At 39.6% G+C, this 21,637-nt stretch overlaps 2 protein-coding genes and 1 long non-coding RNA gene across 5 annotated transcripts; 1 reads left to right on the forward strand and 2 right to left on the reverse strand.

Moving 5' to 3' along the window:
• Window positions 1–785: 785 nt before the first annotated feature.
• On the reverse strand, window positions 786–10,335 carry alkal1 (ALK and LTK ligand 1). 2 transcript variants are annotated; one of them, XM_035176818.2, is made up of 6 exons: window positions 9,437–10,335; window positions 8,902–9,183; window positions 6,126–6,179; window positions 5,208–5,291; window positions 3,349–3,422; window positions 786–1,282 (listed from the first exon to the last, which is right to left on the reverse strand). In XM_035176818.2, exons 2-5 carry the CDS (start codon window positions 9,170–9,172, stop codon window positions 3,358–3,360), a joined length of 474 nt encoding a protein of 157 aa, XP_035032709.1. In that variant the 5' UTR covers window positions 9,173–9,183; window positions 9,437–10,335; the 3' UTR covers window positions 786–1,282; window positions 3,349–3,357. The 2 variants fall into 2 exon arrangements, with proteins under 2 accessions (XP_035032709.1, XP_047199057.1); XM_047343101.1 differs by having other exon boundaries at window positions 5,208–5,288; window positions 9,437–10,329.
• A 1,612-nt stretch (window positions 10,336–11,947) lies between these two features.
• On the forward strand, window positions 11,948–18,656 carry LOC118121279 (dynein regulatory complex protein 11-like). The gene is made up of 19 exons (XM_035177041.2): window positions 11,948–11,958; window positions 12,885–13,212; window positions 13,358–13,477; window positions 13,644–13,826; window positions 13,928–13,999; window positions 14,561–14,766; window positions 14,866–14,950; window positions 15,040–15,132; window positions 15,285–15,360; window positions 15,559–15,665; window positions 15,822–15,908; window positions 15,989–16,047; window positions 16,172–16,254; window positions 16,974–17,081; window positions 17,168–17,367; window positions 17,730–17,816; window positions 17,903–18,080; window positions 18,171–18,409; window positions 18,512–18,656. The coding sequence occupies exons 1-19, from the start codon at window positions 11,948–11,950 to the stop codon at window positions 18,623–18,625; spliced, it is 2,436 nt and encodes an 811-aa protein (XP_035032932.2). The 3' UTR covers window positions 18,626–18,656.
• Window positions 12,796–21,018, reverse strand: LOC124854748. Of its 2 annotated transcripts, none has more exons than XR_007034826.1 (2): window positions 20,767–21,018; window positions 12,796–13,131 (listed from the first exon to the last, which is right to left on the reverse strand). It is a non-coding gene; the product is annotated as an uncharacterized LOC124854748 (long non-coding RNA). The 2 variants fall into 2 exon arrangements; XR_007034827.1 differs by lacking the exon at window positions 20,767–21,018 and adding an exon at window positions 14,832–15,037.
• Between the last annotated feature and the right edge of the window lie 619 nt (window positions 21,019–21,637).

Below are 21,637 nucleotides of genomic sequence, written 5' to 3' on the forward strand. Positions count from 1 at the left end.
GAGGCTCGAGATCTGTGATACCAGGCACACTCTGTTTATTTTATTTGGATGATCTGGAAAAAATTTGTTTAAAAGTTCTGCTTCCTCATCTGAACAAGAAACTCCTGCCAACACAGAAATATTGCTTTCAAGCAGTTAATAAAATGAGGATTATCCATATACATCACAACTACACTATTTAGACATTCTCCACAGAAGACCACAAACATTAGAAATGCTTTGCACATGTGCTTACTTAAGGAGCCCACTAAGTGTTTACCGGTCTTATCCAAAGTATATTTGATTCTGCTGAGCTGCAATTGCTCAAGATCCCTTCCAGTCCAAGAGTCCAAGATATTTGATGGATACGTCTGAGTGTGTGATTGCCAGAGACAAATAATAAACCTGCCAGAAATGCTGCAATGAACTCCAGTTTGAGGAGAGGAAATCAGTTCATGGTAACACTTGGGGAGCGCGTCAGTAGGGTGCTAAAAATATAAAAACAGACAACTAGAAACAGATGAAAAAAGTATCCACTCTGTGGTAAGTTTGTGATGAAACCCAGTTTTGTTTGGTGTTTTTCACAAATGTCAGTGACACTGAGCAGAGGACTTTGTGTGTTTTTTCCCCTCATCGCTGTGGAGACTGGGATAAAGGGGGTGTGTGGAAACCGTTTATTTCAATAACTCTCTGGGATTTGCAGCCGCAGCCATCACACCGTCTGTCTGCACGGGGCCAATCCAACTCTAAATCCTCTTGACATTTTATCCTCTTTTCCCGCTGTCTCCAATAATACCAAAATATGCTGTGCTTCAATATTCTTTATTGTTCAATACTGCAGTGCATTATCACCACTGATGTCATTCCATATGTTCTCATTGTCAGCGATTACTCAAGTGCCAAATAAAATGTAATGAAGACAATGATGGAGCATGATCAGTTTGAGAACATAATAACGGCCTCAGAGGAAAAGAAAAGAACTTTTATAAACAAAATAAACAGATTTTGAATGGTTGTGAAATTATTATATACATACCCTTTCAATAAATAGGTGTATTTAATATTAAATTAATGTTTCCTTACAAATACTAATGTATACGGTACATACAGATACATTAAAATAAAAAAAAAGCAAACCCATTCAAAAACAACCAGCGAGGTCCATCAGCATTTTTAGTAATGACAACGAGGAAAAAAACAAAAATAAAAACACTATACACACACAACAATGTTCATGTGACTGCTGTGGATTTGAAGGCACTTCCTTGGCAAAACGTTGATCCTTCTTCCATTATTTTCCAACCTGAAATGATATAATAAAAACTCAATTTGAGTTAAACAAGTGCAGTTTTTGTGTGATTTAAAGTTATTTTTTGTGAGACAATTTCTTCCCCTCCAGTATTGGTCACATCATTTAACATCTTAACCTTTCATCATTCATAAAGTCATGTTGCCAGCTTCTAAAGACGGCCATTACGTGCCTGCCATTACCAGCATTCCACGACATGTCATGTCTGAGGCTAATGAATCACTTAATATCTCGTCAAAAGCCCTTCAATTGTGATATACATTTGTTAGATTTCTCAGAACGGTGCGGACAGGATCTTATTATCTGATTCACTTGATAAACTGAATACCTGGGGATGTGTCAGCCTCCTCAATTTTCTAATCACCAGAAGTACTATACCACAAAAAGACCTCAAACGAACTAAAATGGCCACTTGTGTCAACGAGCTCTTTTGCAGCAGTCACTTACCAACCAGACCTAATTGCGCTCGCCGGGAGTACGTGCTCTTACCCATTTTGGATTAAGGGCTAGACGGCAGTGAACGCATCAGACCTGCTGTCACTGATGATCACCTTAACAAAGGGAGGACTATGACTGCGTCCAAAATTACTCCACTGACAGTCTGAGTTTCTCCTTTGTCTTCAGAATGTCTTTGTTTGGGTTCGGGGTGTTTAAGGGTAGCGTATGGATAAGGACTTTACTTACTACGGCCACAGATGGTGCATTACTTCTTATCAAATGCGTCCTTTTATGTAATGTTTGTAAAAAGCTGTCAGTCATGAGGCAGGAATGATAAAAAAAAAAAGTACTTCTCATGCCAGTTGACAAAATGATGTAATGGCATTGTGGGTGACCTTTTATTGGAGGATATTCCTTATGCACTTCAGGGGAAATGGAAAACTCATTTCCAGTTTAGAAACATCGTGTTATGTATTTACAGTACTTAGGGGAAAATCCGATATTTCCGGAATACATCTTTTTCTTGATAAACAATGACTTTTTCCTAATTAAATAACTTATGAACTTGTTCTCAAAATCACCTAATTTATTTTCCTCAATCTGGCCCTAATACACTGTTGTTTATAAAGAAACTGTTCTAACCATCATAAATCTTTTAATCCCGGACATCTTGTTGATTTTGTTTTAGATTTTGAAGAAAGGGTTTTGAAAACTTCATCATGGGCCTTGATACAAAATATTTCTCTGTTAAATCTAAAATTGATTAATTGTAACATGAATCAATAGATTCACTCTTCATCAATGTAATTGTTAGTTGCAGCATTAATAGTTACCATGGTTGCATAAGCTAATATGGAAGGAGAAGAGTTCAACATCGCTGGACACTATGCAAATGATTTGTCCATGGGCTCTTTGAATAAATAAAGGTTGGAGTGAGGGTACAGATAAAATAGTATTGAGCTGAACATGTTGTATAAACAATAAACAAATACATATACAGTGGCGAGAGACATACTAGTAACTTAAATGTTCTTTTCTTCCGAGGTTCTTACAACAGGACAAAGGAGACAATGGATCTCCAATTATTGACCACACCACATGTTCATTCCCCACATTTGCTCAACATTATCACTCCCGAGAAATTAATGGGTCCGTCTCTTGGTTCTGTCACTCTCTCTCTCCTACATGTTATGAAACTGATTTGCTTACAACTTCAGCCAAACAGCACTAACCACAAACAAAGGTTAAATTAAATACTTAAGAGGCTCTTTGTGAAGGTTTAGTTTTTCAGTGTGTCCAACACTTAGAAATACTATATTCTGACAGCGTACACATGCCAGGCAGATGTACTTCAGCAACATTTCTGATTATATGAGTATCAGTTTCCTTCCATTGCACATCAGACGAACATTAAAATAAATCTGCCAATGAAGAGCAACAAAAGAAATTCCTCCATGTCCCGCTGAGAATAAAATGTATCAAATGCGTACATACAAAATGAAGATCTCAATTACCCTTTTTACTTTGACATGTGAAAGGATGCTGTCAGGGAAAATAAAAGTGAATGTGCATGTGCTGCAGCCAGAAACTCCACCCAAGAAAATAAAAACACTGTTACTTACATGCAATATTTACGATTGCATGCAGAGCGGACTCATTGCTAATCGAGTTAGCAATCTTGCACATCTTTTGTAATCTGGAAGACAAAAAGACAGTGGGGGAGAAAAGGTCATTAACATGTTAATATCATAACACCTTTTAAATCAAAGCACGGATATACTGTATGCCTCTTTTTCAGAACTTGATTCTTAAAAGCTCGTAGAAAAACAAACTTTCAGAGTTTATTATTCATTATGTTCTCTCTTGATAACATGTTTTCTCTAGATATTTATCTATACAACCGCTTGAATGTAGATCAATGATGTTACTCTGGCTCTCCCTATTTTAACATTTATCAAGACAGATAGTTAATAGTTAATGTTTATAACGGCTGTGTAGCCTAAACCTGTTATGGAACACCAACTATTGATGTGACATGAACTTCACACCAGAGTTTATATTATGTATTTTGGACTCTTTTTTTCTATCTATATTTATGATGATGTCTGCTATGATATGTATATTCTGTAGTGCTGATATATTACATGATTTATTCAAAATGCATTGTGGGTATCTAAGATGGCATTCTTAATTTCTTAAAGTGTGCCGATTTTCTCCTTTTCAAGCATTCTGTTATGTTTTGTTGATTCAGCATCCATCAAAAGATTTTATATTTATATTATTTACAACAGATATGCGTGTTGTTCCCATTTCAGTGTTTTTAATTCTGCCAGGCCTGGTACTTTAGCTGTGTAAAAATAATGCAAATGTACTATAGTGTTTTCAGAGTACTTATGTAAAGTATATGCTGGACCCATGAAAACAAAGACTAAGTGTTGACGTCAGCGTTGTTGCAATATGCTAATTCCTGACAGGGCATTTAAAGTTGAAATGTCCCTTTAACACACTCGGCATGTGAAGTAAACCATCCGTCGTGTTTTTCTAATATCATCAGCAGTGACATTAGCTTGAGAGATGAGCCATAAATGTTGCATTTAACAACCATCTATGTCATCCCAGTTTAACAGTCAAATGGATCCTGTCTGTGAACCAGTTGTGTTTCTCCATCGTGTCTCCCTGTCTGGCTCAAACCAAACTACCTACTGAATATTACAAAAAAATGCTGTAAGTCTGTTCTTACTTGACAGAGGCATCAGAGGGATCCCAACAGAGAGCCCCCTGTCTCCGATTCCCCCTCCGCAGTAAAGGCAGGTCTAACTAAACACACCCGTCTGTGACAAACCCACATAGTCTGCAATCATTCTCCAAATTCTGCTGGATGTCATTCTCCTAATTCCCACATGTAAACATCCCACGGAGAAGGACTGATCCTTTAGTGTGCAAACAGAGGTTACAGCTCCGGGTGTTTCTGTGCTAATGGTTCCCAACATGGGGTACGTGACCCTCAAATGGGTTACAGGAAAAATACTGAGAAAAGCAAATAAACATATCAACTTTTTAAAATTGTGGCCAAAGGGTCAGAAATGGACAAAAGGCAAACAGCTTTTCTTAAAACGCTGATATGACAAAGCATTTGGGATTAACTGTTCTTTATATCAACTTGTCCTGAATCCATATCCATTTAGAAGAGCCAATTATGATGATATTGTCCCTGATAATACTGTTTATTTTAATATATAATAGATATGCACCAATAAAAGTTAAAGTTTGGGAAAATCATCCTTAGTTCTTATTTATCAAGGTTTTAGCATTCAAAAAGTTTAGCACCGTGTCTACTAACTAACAACTAACAACAACTTAAACAATTGTGATTTTTATGGCCTTTAAAGCATCATATTTATACAGGAAATAAAGTGTCTTCTAGGTCAGATATTGAGCACATTATGAGAAGAGCAACATGAGTGTTAAAAGTCATACGTACATGCTGGTCGCGAGCAGTCCCTTGTGTTGTGATAAAGTCTATGAAAGTGTGTTCTGCACTCCGACGAGAACTTGACTGGTCCTGCTTAATAGAAAAGGTCTCATCAGCCAAAGTGAAAAAAAAAAGACTTGTGATGAACAAGTGATTGATCATTTCCTCCTCATCCAGTCTGCTGGTATAAACACGTAACCATTATAACACCACAAGCCCACAGTGAGTTTATAAGAAATGCCCCCGACAAAAAAACTGATTCAAATCAAATCACAGAGTGGGGGGGGGGGTGAACAGTGCAGGGTTAAAGAGTCAGGGTTCAACTGAAGAATTGAGTATTCAGTCATAATCACCACTAAGAGTTTCTGCACAAACGTTTAAGCTTCCAGATTTTCACACCAATAATGAAGTCTACTCATAGGTCCCGAGACAAATAATCTGCTTAACCTTTCACTGCCTTCAGCTTAATTCTGTCGGCTTCCAGTGGTGGACAGTTACTATTTTATACTTCCACCACAGCTACATCTCAGAGCAGAATAATTATACATTATGCTCCACTACATTTATTTGGCAGCGTTGGTTACTAGTTTTAAGATGAATGTTTTACCCATTAGAAATGAAAAGACTTCTTGCTTTTGAATATAAAAAAAGATATAAAACTGGAGGTTTCCAACATTTCTGTCTGACGTCTGACAAACAGCGGTGTGAATGAGGCATGCTGAATGATGGCTCCCAGGAATGAAAATGATTCTCTCAAATGGGCAACAGCCAAAAGATGCATGAGAAAAGTGTTAACTATGCTCTTAAAGACGTTTGCCAGTTAAAACAGTTTTGCAATGTTTGCAGAAGGACAGCAGCAGAACATGTACAAAGCTGAAACGTTAAACAGATGATGTTTGTGTTGTGTTGGATGGTCAATGTTCTTACCTGTGAAATGCTGAATGAATTTGCCCTTCATGTTTACATCTCTAGGAACTATTTCTGGAAGAGAGAAACACTGTTAGCTTGTCAGTCGACAACAAGTCATTTCACAACAGATGAGCACGTGCCCATGATTAGGTCAAGTAACATGACCGTTAATATCAAAGTCAACCTGTGCTGCATCTGTCATTATAACCACTTGAATGTCAAATATATGGCTCAGCTCAACAAAAGGCTGCCGGATTATTTTCCATGGTTCATTTTCTTGATCAAAATAATTTCACTGCACTGACTGTAAATAAAATGTCTGAATACAGCACTGTAAATGAACATTATTACCCCAGTTAAAGAGGTTATGTTTTCATTAGGGTTTGTTGGTTTGTTTGCAGGATTACGTAAAAACTGCTAAACCGATTTCCATGAAATGCTGCGGAGGGCTGCTGCATGACCCGAGGCTGAATTCACGTTTTTCTCTCACTTTTTTTAACACACGGGTAAAGATTTAATTGATTTCACCGAAAATAACTCATGGATTTGGATGAAAAGAAAGCTGATGTCTATGAGTGTGTAAAATTTGGTGCAGATCCAATTTAAAATCTGAATCTAGTGGATGTAAATGTGGTTTTCTTAGGGGTCTGTTGGGCCTTGGCGTAGGTATGTACTCTAATGAGTGCCATTCTAGTTACATGTGAATTCGGTTTATTGGTGATGCTGCATATTTAGTGTTTGTATAATGCACCTACACCCTGACATCATTCTCTGTGGAGATCTGGTGTCAGGGCTTCAGGCAAACCCCCTCTTCTGTGTCCACACAGGAAGCACATGCGGCTGTCTGATAACTCACTGGCCATGCTAACAGGCTGAAGAGATTATTGTATGGACATTTAATGCTCATCAGAGTAAGTCCATGCAAGTAGTTACTGGGCTAACACTATATTAGCCACCAGCCCCAGGGGCATGTAATGCTGTAACTGCGATGAGAGATGAGAATGTAGTGAGAGCCAACAAAGGGGAGTCATTTTTAATCCCTTTAAAGTCAAAACAAACCTGTCCATGCTTTTTATGAAAATAAAATTATTATTGATATGTAAGAGCCAAGTTGCCATCAAGCCAAAATCGGATTTAGATAGAAAGAAAGAAAGTGGCAGTCAAGATTACACTAAATCACCTACATGAGGACATTGTACTGTATTTCCTGGGTAATAATAAATGCAGATCATCAATATTACAATTTAAAAGCCTGAAACCTACTTATTGTGCTATACATATGAAAAGAGAAAGCATAACAGATGAAGCTAGTTACTGTATAAAGTTCAGGTTCCCTCTTGTTACGTACGCCTTGTCGTAGGCATATTGAGTCGACGCACATCAAAGAAGGAAATAGGGACGACTATAGGGTGAACGTACTGTGGGCTCACAGATGTTTCTCCTCATTGTGTTCAAAGCATCTATCCTTGCGTGACCATGGATCTTTTGGTTGTGTCACATGCACCAGTTGCTAATATGCTGCTTTTAATATCCTCAAAAGATAAATTCCATCCAGCCAGTGGTCTGAGAAAAGTACTTTTCCAATTGCGTAAGCTGGAGCCGAGACTTTGAGCTCCACGATGCCTGTGCAGCAAGCCTGCAACATGATCTGATTGATGGTGATGGTCGAGAAAATTCTAAAAACAGCAGTAAACAACACATTATCCTTCACTTGGCACTTAATAAACTCCTACTGCACATAAACATCCTGGACGACACGTTGGGTTTGCTTTGTCTTTATTAGAGTTTGACTCGGGCAAACCGTCTGTCTTGGATCTCAGATAATTAACGGGAGATGTACTTTAATGGTTTAATTCCTGTCTGGAAGTAATGCTTTATTCAATTCAGTAAGGCAGAGCAACAACTGGCACATTCTCACTTAGTTTAGGAGAAATGATTAGTGGAAGATTGAAAATAAATTGGAGATTCATTTTTTATTGAAAATAATATTGAATGTCAGTTTGTTTTAGGCAAGAAGCTCAAATCAACAGCATATTAGACTCTTCTTGACATATAAATGAAATACAGTTTAATGGTCTCCTCATATAGTCTTAGCATTCCCTGTGTGTTCAAAAGCAGTAACAGTGAATGATGTAGGTGACATGGATGTGACACAGCACAAGCTCAGTCTCATATGCCTTGCAGAGATGCCTGCGATTAGAAATGCTCTTTGGGATGTCAAAGTGTGTGTGTGTGTGTGTGTGTGTGTGTGTGTGTGTGTGTGTGTGTGTGTGTGTGTGTGTGTGTGTGGGGGCAATTCATATTTCAGATTCCACAATGAATCACACTGAATGAATCATTCACTGGGGTTCGGTGTGACGGTGCTCCTCCCACATGAATTCACAGGACCTATCCACGTCTCCGGCCATCAGTCAATCACAGTCTGAGCGAGGGAGCGATTTGTTCAAACGCGTGGTGAAATAACGGATGCACCAAGTATGATAAATGTGATACAACGTCACAACACAGATGAGGCACACCTGCGTCACATGTGTTTAAGAGAAGCAGAAAAAGACTTGACTGCTGCACCCTGTCTTTTGAGTTTACTCTTGCCAAAATCCAATTTATGAACAAGAAAACCTGACTTTCTTTTCCCCCATTTCTCAAATTAACCCCATGTTCCATTCAGCTAAACTAAATAAGGCTCCAATAAGAGATGTACAGCACAGACCAGACCAATGACAGCTGTCTCCCACAGTAAAATGGGGATTATGCTTTCATCATCAGGACCTAAAAATAAATCTTATCAGCTTACCTATGAGTCTACGGTTATCCAGCCTTGGAACATAGAAAGGCTTTTCACGGGAGGAGAACTTCATGTCTTGGGCTGAGGTGAGGGGTCCACTGCTGCAGCGCCGGGAGATGGGTTTGTCCCGCTGCTGGCTGTCTCTGATAACCTGCAAGATTAGATCCAACAGGGTCCTTCTCTCTTTCTGCTTGACCTCCTTGCTGTCCATGCACTGGCCCGAGGTGATGAGCAGAAAGAAGATAGTCAACAGTATGTGCCATTTCCTCTCCACCTGCATGACTTCACTGTCTGAAAACATATGCAGAATAAGTTTTGTTACACAGGAGTTGCATGGTTTCAATACAGTCAAACAATCATCCATGTTTGTTTTATTCTATCAAAAAAAGATGTACACTTTACGTCATGCAATTTGAAAAAAAAAGGTACAAAATACATTTCCTCTAAAGGGGTCTGGTGGAATCCACTTTACACGCGAGTTGCATTTCTTCCACCTGAGAATACAAGGGGAAAACAAATGTAGTTAATCCAACTGCACACTTACTAGTTCAGGCGTTAAAGATGCGTATGTCCTGGAGAGTGGACACGTTTGTCTTCCGCAAATTCTTCCAGGCGTTGTCTGTATAGTTCCCGAGAGGAAGAGAGAGAGAGAGAGCACCCAACAGATTGCGCCTCACCACCGTCTTTCTCGAAATAATGCGTCCCTATTTATACGAGGAGCCACCTTCTTGAAGGTAATACAATCGATTTCGAGTGGGTGGCAAAGCAATGTTGACATCTTAGGAGCAATTTCCTCCACGGGCGTTTGCTCAGTTCAGCGTGCGCCCCTCCTTTACGCACCGAAACACCACTTAGTTGAAGTTTTAAAGCGGCTTCTAAACTCCAGGTAAAAACGATCCTTTTCCAAACAAAGTGGTGGGTTATCGTTTAAGAAAGAGCCAGGCTGAAATCCACACTGAAAAAAATTAGAAAATAAAACGACAAAGACCGGGGGGGGAGGGGGGGGGCGGCGGCGGCAGCGCGCAAGGCAGTGGTTTTCCAAAGGGAGCAACTTGTTGGATGTTGGATGCGGAGAAGAGAAGAATCTGTGGGCCTGTAAAGCTTCTAGCTGACCTGACAGCGTGTCGGTGTTTTTGTGCAGCGATGGTCCAAGTCTTGTGACCGCCTAAGCGTGGCAGGGAATGCGCCTCCAGAAGCAGACACCCGGCTGATTTCCACCCCTCAGCATAAACCTGTAGGATCACTGTGGCAGAGCTTTTCAGAATTATCACACCCTGCGTTAAATTCACAAATGCACTTGAAAGGGAGTCCAGGAAGTTAGTGGATTATTGGCCCAGCTTTTTGAATGAGGCCATTCAATAGTGGGACCATTGTGATGTATATGAGTGGTATTATAAGGACTCGAATTGAGTTGTAGTGTGGTTCTTGCAGCAGAACACCACATTTGCACATACACGAATCCCATTACATGACACAGTGTGATAGTCTTCACTGACAGGAAGGACGTCACCTGGTGTCTCAGTAGATGTGAAAGTGATGGGGTTCCCCTGGAGATAAATCATGGTTCTTTGCTCATGTCTGATGTCTTATTTAGAGAAGATTCTTATTCAGTCTTATAATATAATTTATAGTTTTTCTACATATTTAGAATATCATTTTTTTTTGATAAGTTAATAAGATAAAAAGAAAAAAAGTTGGTGTGGTTCAATGAAGATGTACTGTAGGTCAAATAATAATAAATAAATGATTCTCACTGATTTCTTTTAAAACAGTAGGTTGGGAAAACCTGAAAGTTTATTATTTTCATTATGATTATTATCATATCTTTGTTGTTTAGTGTAGTAATAAAACTGTCACTGTTGCACTGTGAGTTTTAATTCAACTGATTAAACGGTAAATTATACAACTACATGAGCAACTTCCGGAAACCCGGTTACTATGGAGACGGTCCGAGCGCCTTGTCAACTTGGAGAAGCTGACATCGTGTTGAGCTAACTTGAGCTAACTTTAGCTAAATTCAGTTAACCCTTTGATACAGAACATGGGTCAAAAGTGACCCTGCTCAGTTTTTATTTTCTATATCTTTGCAGTGAATGAATTTCATCATTCAGTATTTAAGGTATTCCCCAATTAACTTGTTTTTGATCATCACAAATCGTTATTTAAATTTGTTCCTTTGTTACCTTTTGAATAAAAATCATTTTTGTATCACTACCCTTCTAATGCACAACATGGTTCAAAAATGACTGTTTCTGTATCATATTTTTTTTAAATAAATGTATTCATTAAATATCTTGTTTTTGATTATCACAAATCATTATTTTCCTTTTTCCTTTCTTACTTTGTAAACAAATGTACATTTTTAATTTCTACATCACTTTAACACACATGGGTCAAAAATGACCCATACAGTATGTGTTCACTATGGAACAACTGCCATACATTTCACACAGCTGCTTTTGAACATCTGATGCATGTTAGTCTTGTTTACATACCATTACTAGTGAGAAAGACAAATATGTACAATACTAACTAGCTGTTAGCTAGCTAGCTTCTTTTCTGGCTAGCTAACCATAGCTAGATCAACAAAATAAAACTCGAAACATAACAGTATATGCTTAATAGACTGATTGATATGCATTTGAAAATATGCTTTTGATTTTCTTTATCCAGAGTGTTAGTATGGCTGGTCGCAATCATTTCAGACTTTCAGACAGGGTTAACATGTTCATAAAGCTGTACGAATAACAGGATGAGGAAAATGAGGAGGCAATTCTTCGTCTTTATTCTGAGTCTGTAATCTCTGATGCTGAGAACCTAGACTTTGTTCTACAGGATCAGGCTTGAGTTGTGGGTGTGTCTTGGAATCCAGCTCTACTAAATGAAGAAGGCTCCTTTGATGATATTTTGATGTCTTTGATGACATAGGGGTAATTTTTGACCCATGTTGTTCATTATTGCTTGGGAATCAAAGGGTTAATATTGAACTGTTTGTAACTCTGTTAATTTATTTGATAAGAGACTCTGGGAACATTTCTCACTCTGGAGGAGAGACATGTCGCAAAGGTAAAACTTCCAAACAGCCGTAGTTACCATAGTTACCGTACGTTTAACGCTAATACAAATGTAACTTTAGCTGGTTAGCTAGCTAGCTGGGTTCATGCAAACAACAACAGTGAAGCTATTGAGCCATAATGTTGAGTGTGAAACAGACATGTATGGGCTAATTTGTTTCATATAATACTCAGTCTTTTCTAAACACTACTGCCGTGACACTTGAATGCACAATTTGGGTTTAACGGAAGTCATCATCCAACAACACGACAGAGAGCAACAAAAGTGAACACAATATTTGAAAGTGTGTTTTTCCATACCTCACCCAGGGAAGCAGCACATAACAATATTGAAATTGAAATATACCACTGCAAAAGGTTTTCTTTTAAATAGTTTTCAATATGAGCACACTTTTAGTCTTATAATGAAAAAGCAGCCAATTTTGACTTTAATGTTTCTCATTTTGTGTAAAGTGCCTTCAGATAATGTATGTTGTGATTTTGCGCAATACATATATAATTTAATTGAGTTAAGTTATTGGGGAGAAAACCTACAGACGTGATTATGTGCAAACATTTATTACAATGTTTTTGTGAGGCTTAAGCAGCCGGAGGTAGACGAATTGATATCTTTTAAATTTCTCAATTTTTTTCTTCTTTCCCATGCAGCTGAGCGAGGAAACAATGTGGAAACACAAAGAGATAATTTAGAGAATAACTTTGGAAGATGTCCACTTAATTTCACCAAAGCAGACTGCTGAAGCTTTATATAAACATTTTGAGCACATTTTTGAACGTAAAAAATTAGATTTTGTCCCCAAACAGCAAGAGGAATAAGTACAACTAGCAAAACTTTTTACAGTGTTTATTTAGGCACCCAACTGTCATTTTAAGACTTTTTAAAACAATTTCACAAAAAGTCTGTTTCCATTTCTTTAGGGCATACAATGAATTGTGGGCCGATCTCCAGTTAGAGTTGAGTCGTCTGCTGGAAGAGGAGCTGCCTGATGAGCCCCTTCGTCCAGAAAAGGACAGGGTGGTGTTCTTCCAGCGTGTGGCCATATTTTATGTGCGCTACCTCCAAATCTTCAGAAAGCTGGAAGAGATCTATGACCAGGTCGTCCACCCTCAGAAGAGACGATTAATTCGGGCAATTCTTGATGGTGTGATAGGGAGGCTGTTGGAGCTGAAGAATGAAATGGTGGAGAAAGAGTTTTCAGAGTACCACTACATGGACGACATCCTTTATGACTTAAACCTCATTCCTGTGAGTTTCATTTTTCACAAAAACATTAAACTGAATTGGATTTCTGAGATCTCAACAGTTACACTGACATATACACACCAAACATCAGCTTTTTCATCAATGTCTCTTCATAGCTCAACTGCCACTTTCTTTGTTGTCACTTTAGGCAGACCTTGAAATCCCAATTCCTCGCTATTTCATCACTGAATGCAGCAAAGAATTCCATGAACGAAAGGCAATGCTGACAGATATCCTTAAAATGGTGGAAGTTAGCGAAAGACTAGAAGTGAGTTGAAAAGCAGCCACATTTGAGATAATACCTCATTCACCTACTACCTAGTGTAGGTGAACGATAGAAATTTGATAAAAAGATATTTCTCATTCGCTGTTTGTGATATTTAAGTAAATATTTGTTATAGTACATTTGTCTCGTTGTTTTATTGTCCCTGTAGCCTCTAATGGTCGAGGAAATGAGTCCAGAGGAGGCCATTAAGATCATTCAAATTGCGGAGAGGGCCCGCCAAGGACGCCTGAGGGCAAAGTTGAATGAAGAGAGCAGAAATATGAACAGGATGTACAAGACCAAGGACCCTGGAGCAGCTGACATTGAGTCGGCTGCAATCTGCATTCAGAAGGTCCTCACTTACTAATGTAGCACTACATGACTCTCTATTTACCCCGTCTCTGCCCTGTGTCATTTAACATATTAAAGGAGTTTGTTGAATTTGATTTGTAGGTGTGGAGAGGTTACGTACAGAGGAAGAGGACAAAGATTGATCGAGAGGAAGAGATGATTTTTCTGGGAATGGTGAGTAATGTGCCATCCATTTCCCTAAACTGTCCGACAAAAACTTCTAAAGCTAGGGTAGATAATCCTGGAAAAACTAGCAAGAGCAGGCTACACTTTGAAAAAAATGCAGCGATATATATCTATAAATATATGCATTATATATGCATTATGTATGCATTTGCAATCGCATATACACCCCCAAAACACATGGAAAGTGCACTGACAACTGCTACAAGCCGACTTTTCTCTGACTTGCTCGCTAACTTCTGAAAATGTTGTTTCTAGTTCAGCGGTGATGCTTCAGTTAGAGCATGGGCAGGGTGTGACAGTACACTCATAAATTATTTCTTAAGGTCCAAATTAAATGATTCTCTGATGATTATATTTATTGATGTCTATCATAACTTGAAGAGGATTAAGATTTTTCACAAACAACTTACCAACCCTACCTTTAACTAAAATGTGGGCCCCTTTTCAACTCGCTTCTTTCTGTATCCTCTTCCATAGGTATAACTACAGATCTATCTATCAATCAAAGGTTTTCAACACATACAGTATTTTTTGTCACTCCTATCTTAGGCCATGGATCCAAAATATAAGGTGCCAAGCTCTGCAGAAATCGGTGCCAGAGCTACAGAAGTTTTCAATTGGAATAGACAGCAAGAGCATGAAGAAGACTACCAAAAGGCAATAGTAGCCATTACAAAACAACTACTAGATGTGGAGGGTCATGACATGAGCAACACCATGAAAGACCAAATCCGACAGTGGTTCATTGAATGCCGGTGGGTGATTTCTTTTACTCTCATGGTGGATAATATATAATGACATAAAGTAGATGTGTTCTCACTTTTTCCCCCTTTGTGTGTGTGTTTTTCAACCAGCGATGCTACCGGCTCATTTCCAGACTACCCCGATGAAGAGGATGGAGGCTCAGCTCTCATTTTTGTAGAGAAGAATCCTAAGCAGGTAAAAAACACCATCAGTCTTTTATTGCACAGTTTCTCTGTAGTTTGCAGAAGGAGAAATGCAGTTCCATGTATATTTATTTTTCTCAGTTAAAAGAAGAAATTGCTGCAAAGGAAGAGGACGATTCCAAGAACAAACCAAAAAAGAAAGAAGAAAAGAAGAAGGGCAAAACCGACACAGAAGTACAGTTTTATTAGATAAATGTCTTTTACATAATATTACATTGAGTAAATTCTCGTGTTATCAAACCTTTTAAATGGGTGGAGATATAGAATAAATGGGATTTAATTTATTTAACTCAACCTTTGTTGGCTGTTCCACTCCTTAACCACAGGAAGAGGAGGAAGGGTTGAAGATGCTACCTTCGGCTTTCCTGTCAGACTTGGAAGTGGGAAACAAAACCTATGAAGGTATGTTTAAGTTAAAGAAGATGAAGATATCCTGTGGTTAATAGCAGTTTGAGAGTATGTTGTTGCAAGAGAGGAATTAGAATGCAACACACTTACAAGTTATTTTTAAATTTTCTAGCCATTTGACGTATTTCAGTGTATAATTACTTTCTATTCTTATTGGTGGTAAAGTCTGAAGTAAATGTTTGTCATCCTCAGATTTTTGGCAAAACCGCAATGAGTCCAAAAACTTTGTTCAGCACCACGATCCGGAGCTGATCAAGGAAGAAATGAGGAAAGTCATTGAGGCAGAGATTCGACCACAGGTGATGCTGAAAACAGAACTGAAAGCACAAAGCCCAAACTGTAATGTTACAGGCTGATAAATTGTTTGGCAAATTCACTGCCACAGTCACTAATGTTTAAACGTCATAATAGCGCCACCTGTTGTTGCACTCAGTGGCTTGCTCTGCTTGTATTAGGTGGACGTTCAGATGAGACAGGAGCTGGCTGAATGGAAACTGGCTGTGGATAAAGACAAGGGTGGTAAGGCCAAAGGAAATGCCAAGGTACTGAAGTGAAACCCTGTGTTCACAGTTTACATTGATTTCCTCAAGCTGTTTCCTTACAATATATTTTTACTTGACAGAAAACGAAAGGATCTAAGGGTGGAAAGAATAAGAAGGATAAAGATCTGACCGCTGATAGGTGAGTTTACACAGAGCCAAACATAATGGAGTTTATGATTTTCAGTGGAGAATAGAGTTGTACTAAGTCGATGTCAATGCAAATACTGGAGAAAACAACTGCATTACTTATCCACTTCTTCTAGGACTCTTGAGTCTCTGTGTCAGGAGCTTGTGGAACAGGGCTTGTTGAAAAAGCCAAATAATGTGGCGCTGCAGGATTATTTAGGTAAGATTTGATACATTATTTGTGTAGAGTGATGTGTTACCTTAGATTTATTTTTATCTTCTCATGATCACAATTGTGTGTGAGCTTTTAACAAGTGATGTGTTAACTCTCACAGTTCGGGAATTTCTGTCAGTATCTGGAAATTGTGTAGTGGCGTGCTGCCCTCTTCTGGTTTGTGATTGCTAAAACACCATGATCACAGTGAGCTATTTCAAACTAGAAGGGCACTCAGAGAGAGAATTCCTCCACCAAGGCCCAACAGTCCCCTGATGAAACCACATTTAAATTCACTAGATCTGAATTTTTATTTGTATCTGCAACAAATTGCACACACTCGTAAATGTTAATCTCCAAACATCTCAATTTTTTTCATAAAGATTCAAGATAGAAAACACCCTATCTTGCAATGCTAAAGAAAGCAAAATCCTTTTTCCGCTCCCTGATCCAGATCTAACTAAAATTGAATGGGCTCTTTCTTGACTGATATCACGTCCTTTCCCCAAGGTTTGTGGATATCTGTACTGTAGATTTTGCGTAATCCTGCTAACAGACAAACAAACAAACAAACAAAAACAGTCGTAAACATAACCTCGTTGGTGGAGGTAATGACCACAATAATGTATGTAGTCAGAAATGTGATTTTGAAGATTCTCTTGCCATTTTCCAAGTGATGCACATTCACAACTTCTAGTGCAATAGTTGTTCCCTTGTTTTCTCAGGTGACTACAGCTACATTGGGTCAAAATTGATGGAAAATGGCATTGAGCCCACGCCGTCACTGTCGGATGTACGACAAGTCTTAACGTTATATGGAATTTTACCATTAGGTATGAAAGTCTTTCACTTTACATTTAATATGAATATAATCGAACAGTTGTTTGTGGTTTGGACATAAGTTGTGTGTTGTTTGCAGGCTCTCAGGTGGTTCATGAAAAGGCTCCTCTGATAAAGGCCATACTACTAACAGGGCCGACAGGTGTAGGTAAGAAGATGCTGGTCCACGCCATCTGCCAGGAGACAGGGGCCAACCTCTTCGATCTGTCACCTCTGAACACGGCAGGAAAGTACCCAGGCAAGAGTGGCCTCGCCATGATGCTTCACATGGTCTTTAAGGTAAGACGACGCCAAGAACCCAGTTCCATTTCCATTTTAGAAAATTGATAATGATACTCTGACGTTCTTTGAATAAAGCAAATTAAAATGTACTCAGTAAAGTAACTCAACTTTAGCCAACCTATATGCGTAATGCATATATTATGACTAAATAAGCCAAGTCCCCCTAAAATGAAACCATTAACTATGATATGTAATAGACAGGGCAGTATATTTTCATTTAAAAAGTTTAATATAGCACAGTGATCACAGTATAAATTTAAAAATCTATGTACGTGTCTCACAGGTATTTATATTCTCACGTTATACTCACATTCAGACAGAAAGGTAAAATGTTGTTCTTTATAATCATCTTTCCTCAGGTTGCAAGACTGCTGCCACCTTCTGTAATATGGATCGGAGATGCAGAGAAAATGTTCTACAAGAAAGTCCCCAAGAAGGACAAAGAGGTACAACTACTCAGGATAAACACTGGGTGGCGTCATTATGTTGAGTCATCATACTTACCTTATATTTGTTTTATGTGTGTGAACAGTTAGAGCCCAAGCGGTTGAAGAAGGATTTACCCAAGTCCCTTAAGTTGATCAAAGGGGAAGATCGGGTTCTGATAGTCGGAACAACTCGAGACCCTCTAAGTGCTGACATTAAGTCACTGTGTAAAACGTACAGCAAAATCCTCCTCATCCCAAAACCCAACTACGGATCCAGATGCAGTAAGAAAAGACCCAAAACAAAAATCTTCATTATGGTACTCTTTACTCCGTTGCTGTGAAAATGACCTTTCTGACTCTGTTTGCCTTCAGTCCTGTGGAAACAACTGATCACAAAGCAGGGAGGCGAGGTGACCAAGGCATTGGACCTCAGCTCTCTTGCGCACATTTCTGATGGCTACACTCCAGGTCACATGGTGCAGGTGGTCCAGAGCGTTGTCACCAAGCGTCGCGTCCTGCAGCAGGCAAAAAGACCCCTGACCGCTTCAGAGTTTGTTCCCCCTTTGGCCAAGATTGACCCTGTGTTAAAGGGAGAGGAAGAGGCCCTTAAAGTAAAGTGGATATGCCATATTCAATTTCTTACATCACTCTTTTTATTGCTGTGATTAATTGTCAGTTTATTTTAATGTCAACATGCTTGTTTATCCTCCCAGAACTGGTATGCAAAGACCCCTCTGGGAAAGAAGAGGATTAAAGCTGCCTCTGGAAAGGAAGAAGAAGCTACGGACAAAAAGAAAAATGCAAAGAAGAAGAAAGGAAAGAAATAAGTTTGTTATCACGGTCATGTGCTTTTCGTCTCTCTCTCTCTCTCTCTCTCTCTCTCTCTCTCTCTCTCTCTCTCTCTCTCTCTCTCTCTCTTGCTCACTTAAATGCTTTCAAATATGTTGGATTTTTTTCATGAAGATCTATAAATGATTCCCTGGAAAAATGTGAAAATGTTTAATAACACGCTATCTCGCAATGTTAAAGAAAAGGAAAAAAAATACTGGAGCTGCCCCCTGATCCAAATCTACACCTAAATTTAATAAGTTCTTCCATGATCCATACCGCATCCTTCCATCAAGTTTTGTGGAAATCTGTTCACGAGTGAACAGCACCAACCAGGAGGTGGATCAAATGGCCTGCACTGTGGAAACAGTTTGTTGATGATGTTGACCAAATTCTGGAGCCAACGGTGAAGGAAGAGGCCGATGGGAAGCTACAAGCCATGACCACCCTCATTACTAGCATCGCTGCTAAACATATGGAGAGGAGGAAAAGAAAGGCTCCAAGCGAGGGACCCTGGAACACATCCTCAGCTGCTGCACAGAGGCACTTGGAGAGAGACGGTACCGATGGAGGCATGATCAGGTCCTGAAGACCATCGCTGAAGCCATCAGCACAGGACTTGAGTGGGCGAGGCGGTGCCGACCCTCCAAGAAGTCCATTGCCTTTATCAGAGTTGGAGATCAGCCAAACCCCACCAAGAGGCCATCATCTGCAGGTGTCCTGAACTCGGCAAGGGACTGGCAGCTGTTAGTGGACCTCGGGCGGCAGCTGAAGTTAACATCGCAGCCACCACCCTGCGACCAGACATCGTCCTTGTGTCTGAGTCCACCAAACAAGCTGTGCTACTGGAGCTGACAGTCCCATGGGAAGATCGGTTGGAAGAAGCCTTTAAAAGGAAGCTCACCAAATACGCGGGACTGGTCAGCAACTGTCAGCAGGCTGGATGGAGAGCAAGGTGTCTCCCAGTGGAAGTTGGGTAAAGGGGTTTTGCGGCCCGCTCTCTAGCAAGAGCCTTCAGCAGTTTGGGCATCGAAGGAGAAAGGAAGAGGAGAGCCATCTGCAGTACCACCGAAGCGGCAGAGAGAGGCTCAAGATGGCTGTGGCTCAAAAGAGGAGAGCCATGGAGTCAGAATAGCTAGCCATCTAGACACAAGCTGGGGTCTGATCAGCCCCAGCTGGGTGACCTGGAGGAGGGTGTATGATGTTGAAAGACCCGAAACACCCGATGATTCCAGGAACATCACTGAAGATGTGTCCAGAGGCATCAGAAGATGTATGTTCACAGTAACCTTTGTTCAGTTCCTAAGAAAAGGTACTAACGTTTAATTTGTGATCAAAGCTATTCTATTTGAGTCCTTATCACTAATTAAAATGCTTTCAAATATGTAGTATTTTTTTCATGAAGATCTATAAATTATTCTCTGGAAAACTGTGAAAATGTGTAATAACACGCTATCTCGCAATGTTAAGGAAAAAGAAAAAAAATTCTGGAGCTGCCCCATGATCCAAATCTACACCTAAATTGAATGAGTTCTTCCATGATCCATACCGCATCCTTCCATCAAGTTTGGTGGAAATTTGTTCAGTTTTTTCTGTAATCTTACTAACAAACAAACTAACTCACTAACTAACGTACAAGCAACAAACAACGGGTCAGGGGTGAAAACATAACCTCTTTGGCAGAGGTAAAAATCGACTTCAATGTTATAGTCACAGGCGCTTATATACAAACAACTAAACTACATAGGTACAAAGGCTGCCTATCAGCAGCGCATCGTGGTGGTGCGCGCAGAGCACGGGAGTTCAACACACCGTCACAACACAGATGAGGCACACCTGCGTCACATGTGTTTAAGAGAAGCACTTTAAATAGAGCCGGACTGTTTGAGGACAGAAAAGACTTGACTGCTGCACCCTGTCTTTTGAGTTTACTCTTGCCAAAATCCAATTTATGAACAAGAAAACCTGACTTTCTTTTCCCCCATTTCTTAAATTAACCCCATGTTCCATTCAGTTAAACTAAATAAGGCTCCAATAAGAGATGTACAGCACAGACCAGACCAATGACAGCTGTCTCCCACAGTAAAATGGGGATTATGCTTTCATCATCAGGACCTAAAAATAAATCTTATCAGCATACCTATGAGTCTACGGTTATCCAGCCTTGGAACATAGAAAGGCTTTTCACGGGAGGAGAACTTCATGTCTTGGGCTGAGGTGAGGGGTCCACTGCTGCAGCGCCGGGAGATGGGTTTGTCCCGCTGCTGGCTGTCTCTGATAACCTGCAAGATTAGATCCAACAGGGTCCTTCTCTCTTTGCACTGGCCCGAGGTGATGAGCAGAAAGAAGATAGTCAACAGTATGTGCCATTTCCTCTCCACCTGCATGACTTCACTGTCTGAAAACATATGCAGAATAAGTTTTGTTACACAGGAGTTGCATGGTTTCAATACAGTCAAACAATCATCCATCTTTGTTTTATTCTATCAAAAAAAGATGTACACTTTACGTCATGCCTAAGCACGAGCAGATGCATCATCAATGCTTGCAATATGATTTCCTTCACATTCCCCAAATTAATTTTAAAAATAAGGTACAAAATAAATGTCCTCTAAAGGGGGATATAAATGGTCTGGTGGAATCCACTTTACGCATGAGTTGCATTTCTTCCACCTGAGAATACAAGGGGGAAACAAATGTAGTTAATCCAACTGCACACTTACTAGTTCAGGCGTGAAAGATGCGTATGTCCTGGAGAGTGGACACGTTTGTCTTCCGCAAATTCTTCCAGGCGTTGTCTGTATAGTTCCCGAGAGGAAGAGAGAGAGAGAGAGAGAGAGAGAGAGCACCCAACAGATTGCGCCTCACCACCGTCTTTCTCAAAATAATGCGTCCCTATTTATACGAGGAGCCACCTTCTTGAAGGTAATACAATCGATTTCGATTGCGCCCCTCCTTTACGCACCGAAACACCACTTAGTTGAAGTTTTAAAGCGGCTTTTAAACTCCAG

This window comes from Hippoglossus stenolepis, chromosome 14 (genome assembly GCF_022539355.2).
Source record: "Hippoglossus stenolepis isolate QCI-W04-F060 chromosome 14, HSTE1.2, whole genome shotgun sequence".
NCBI classification, from domain to species: domain Eukaryota; kingdom Metazoa; phylum Chordata; class Actinopteri; order Pleuronectiformes; family Pleuronectidae; genus Hippoglossus; species Hippoglossus stenolepis.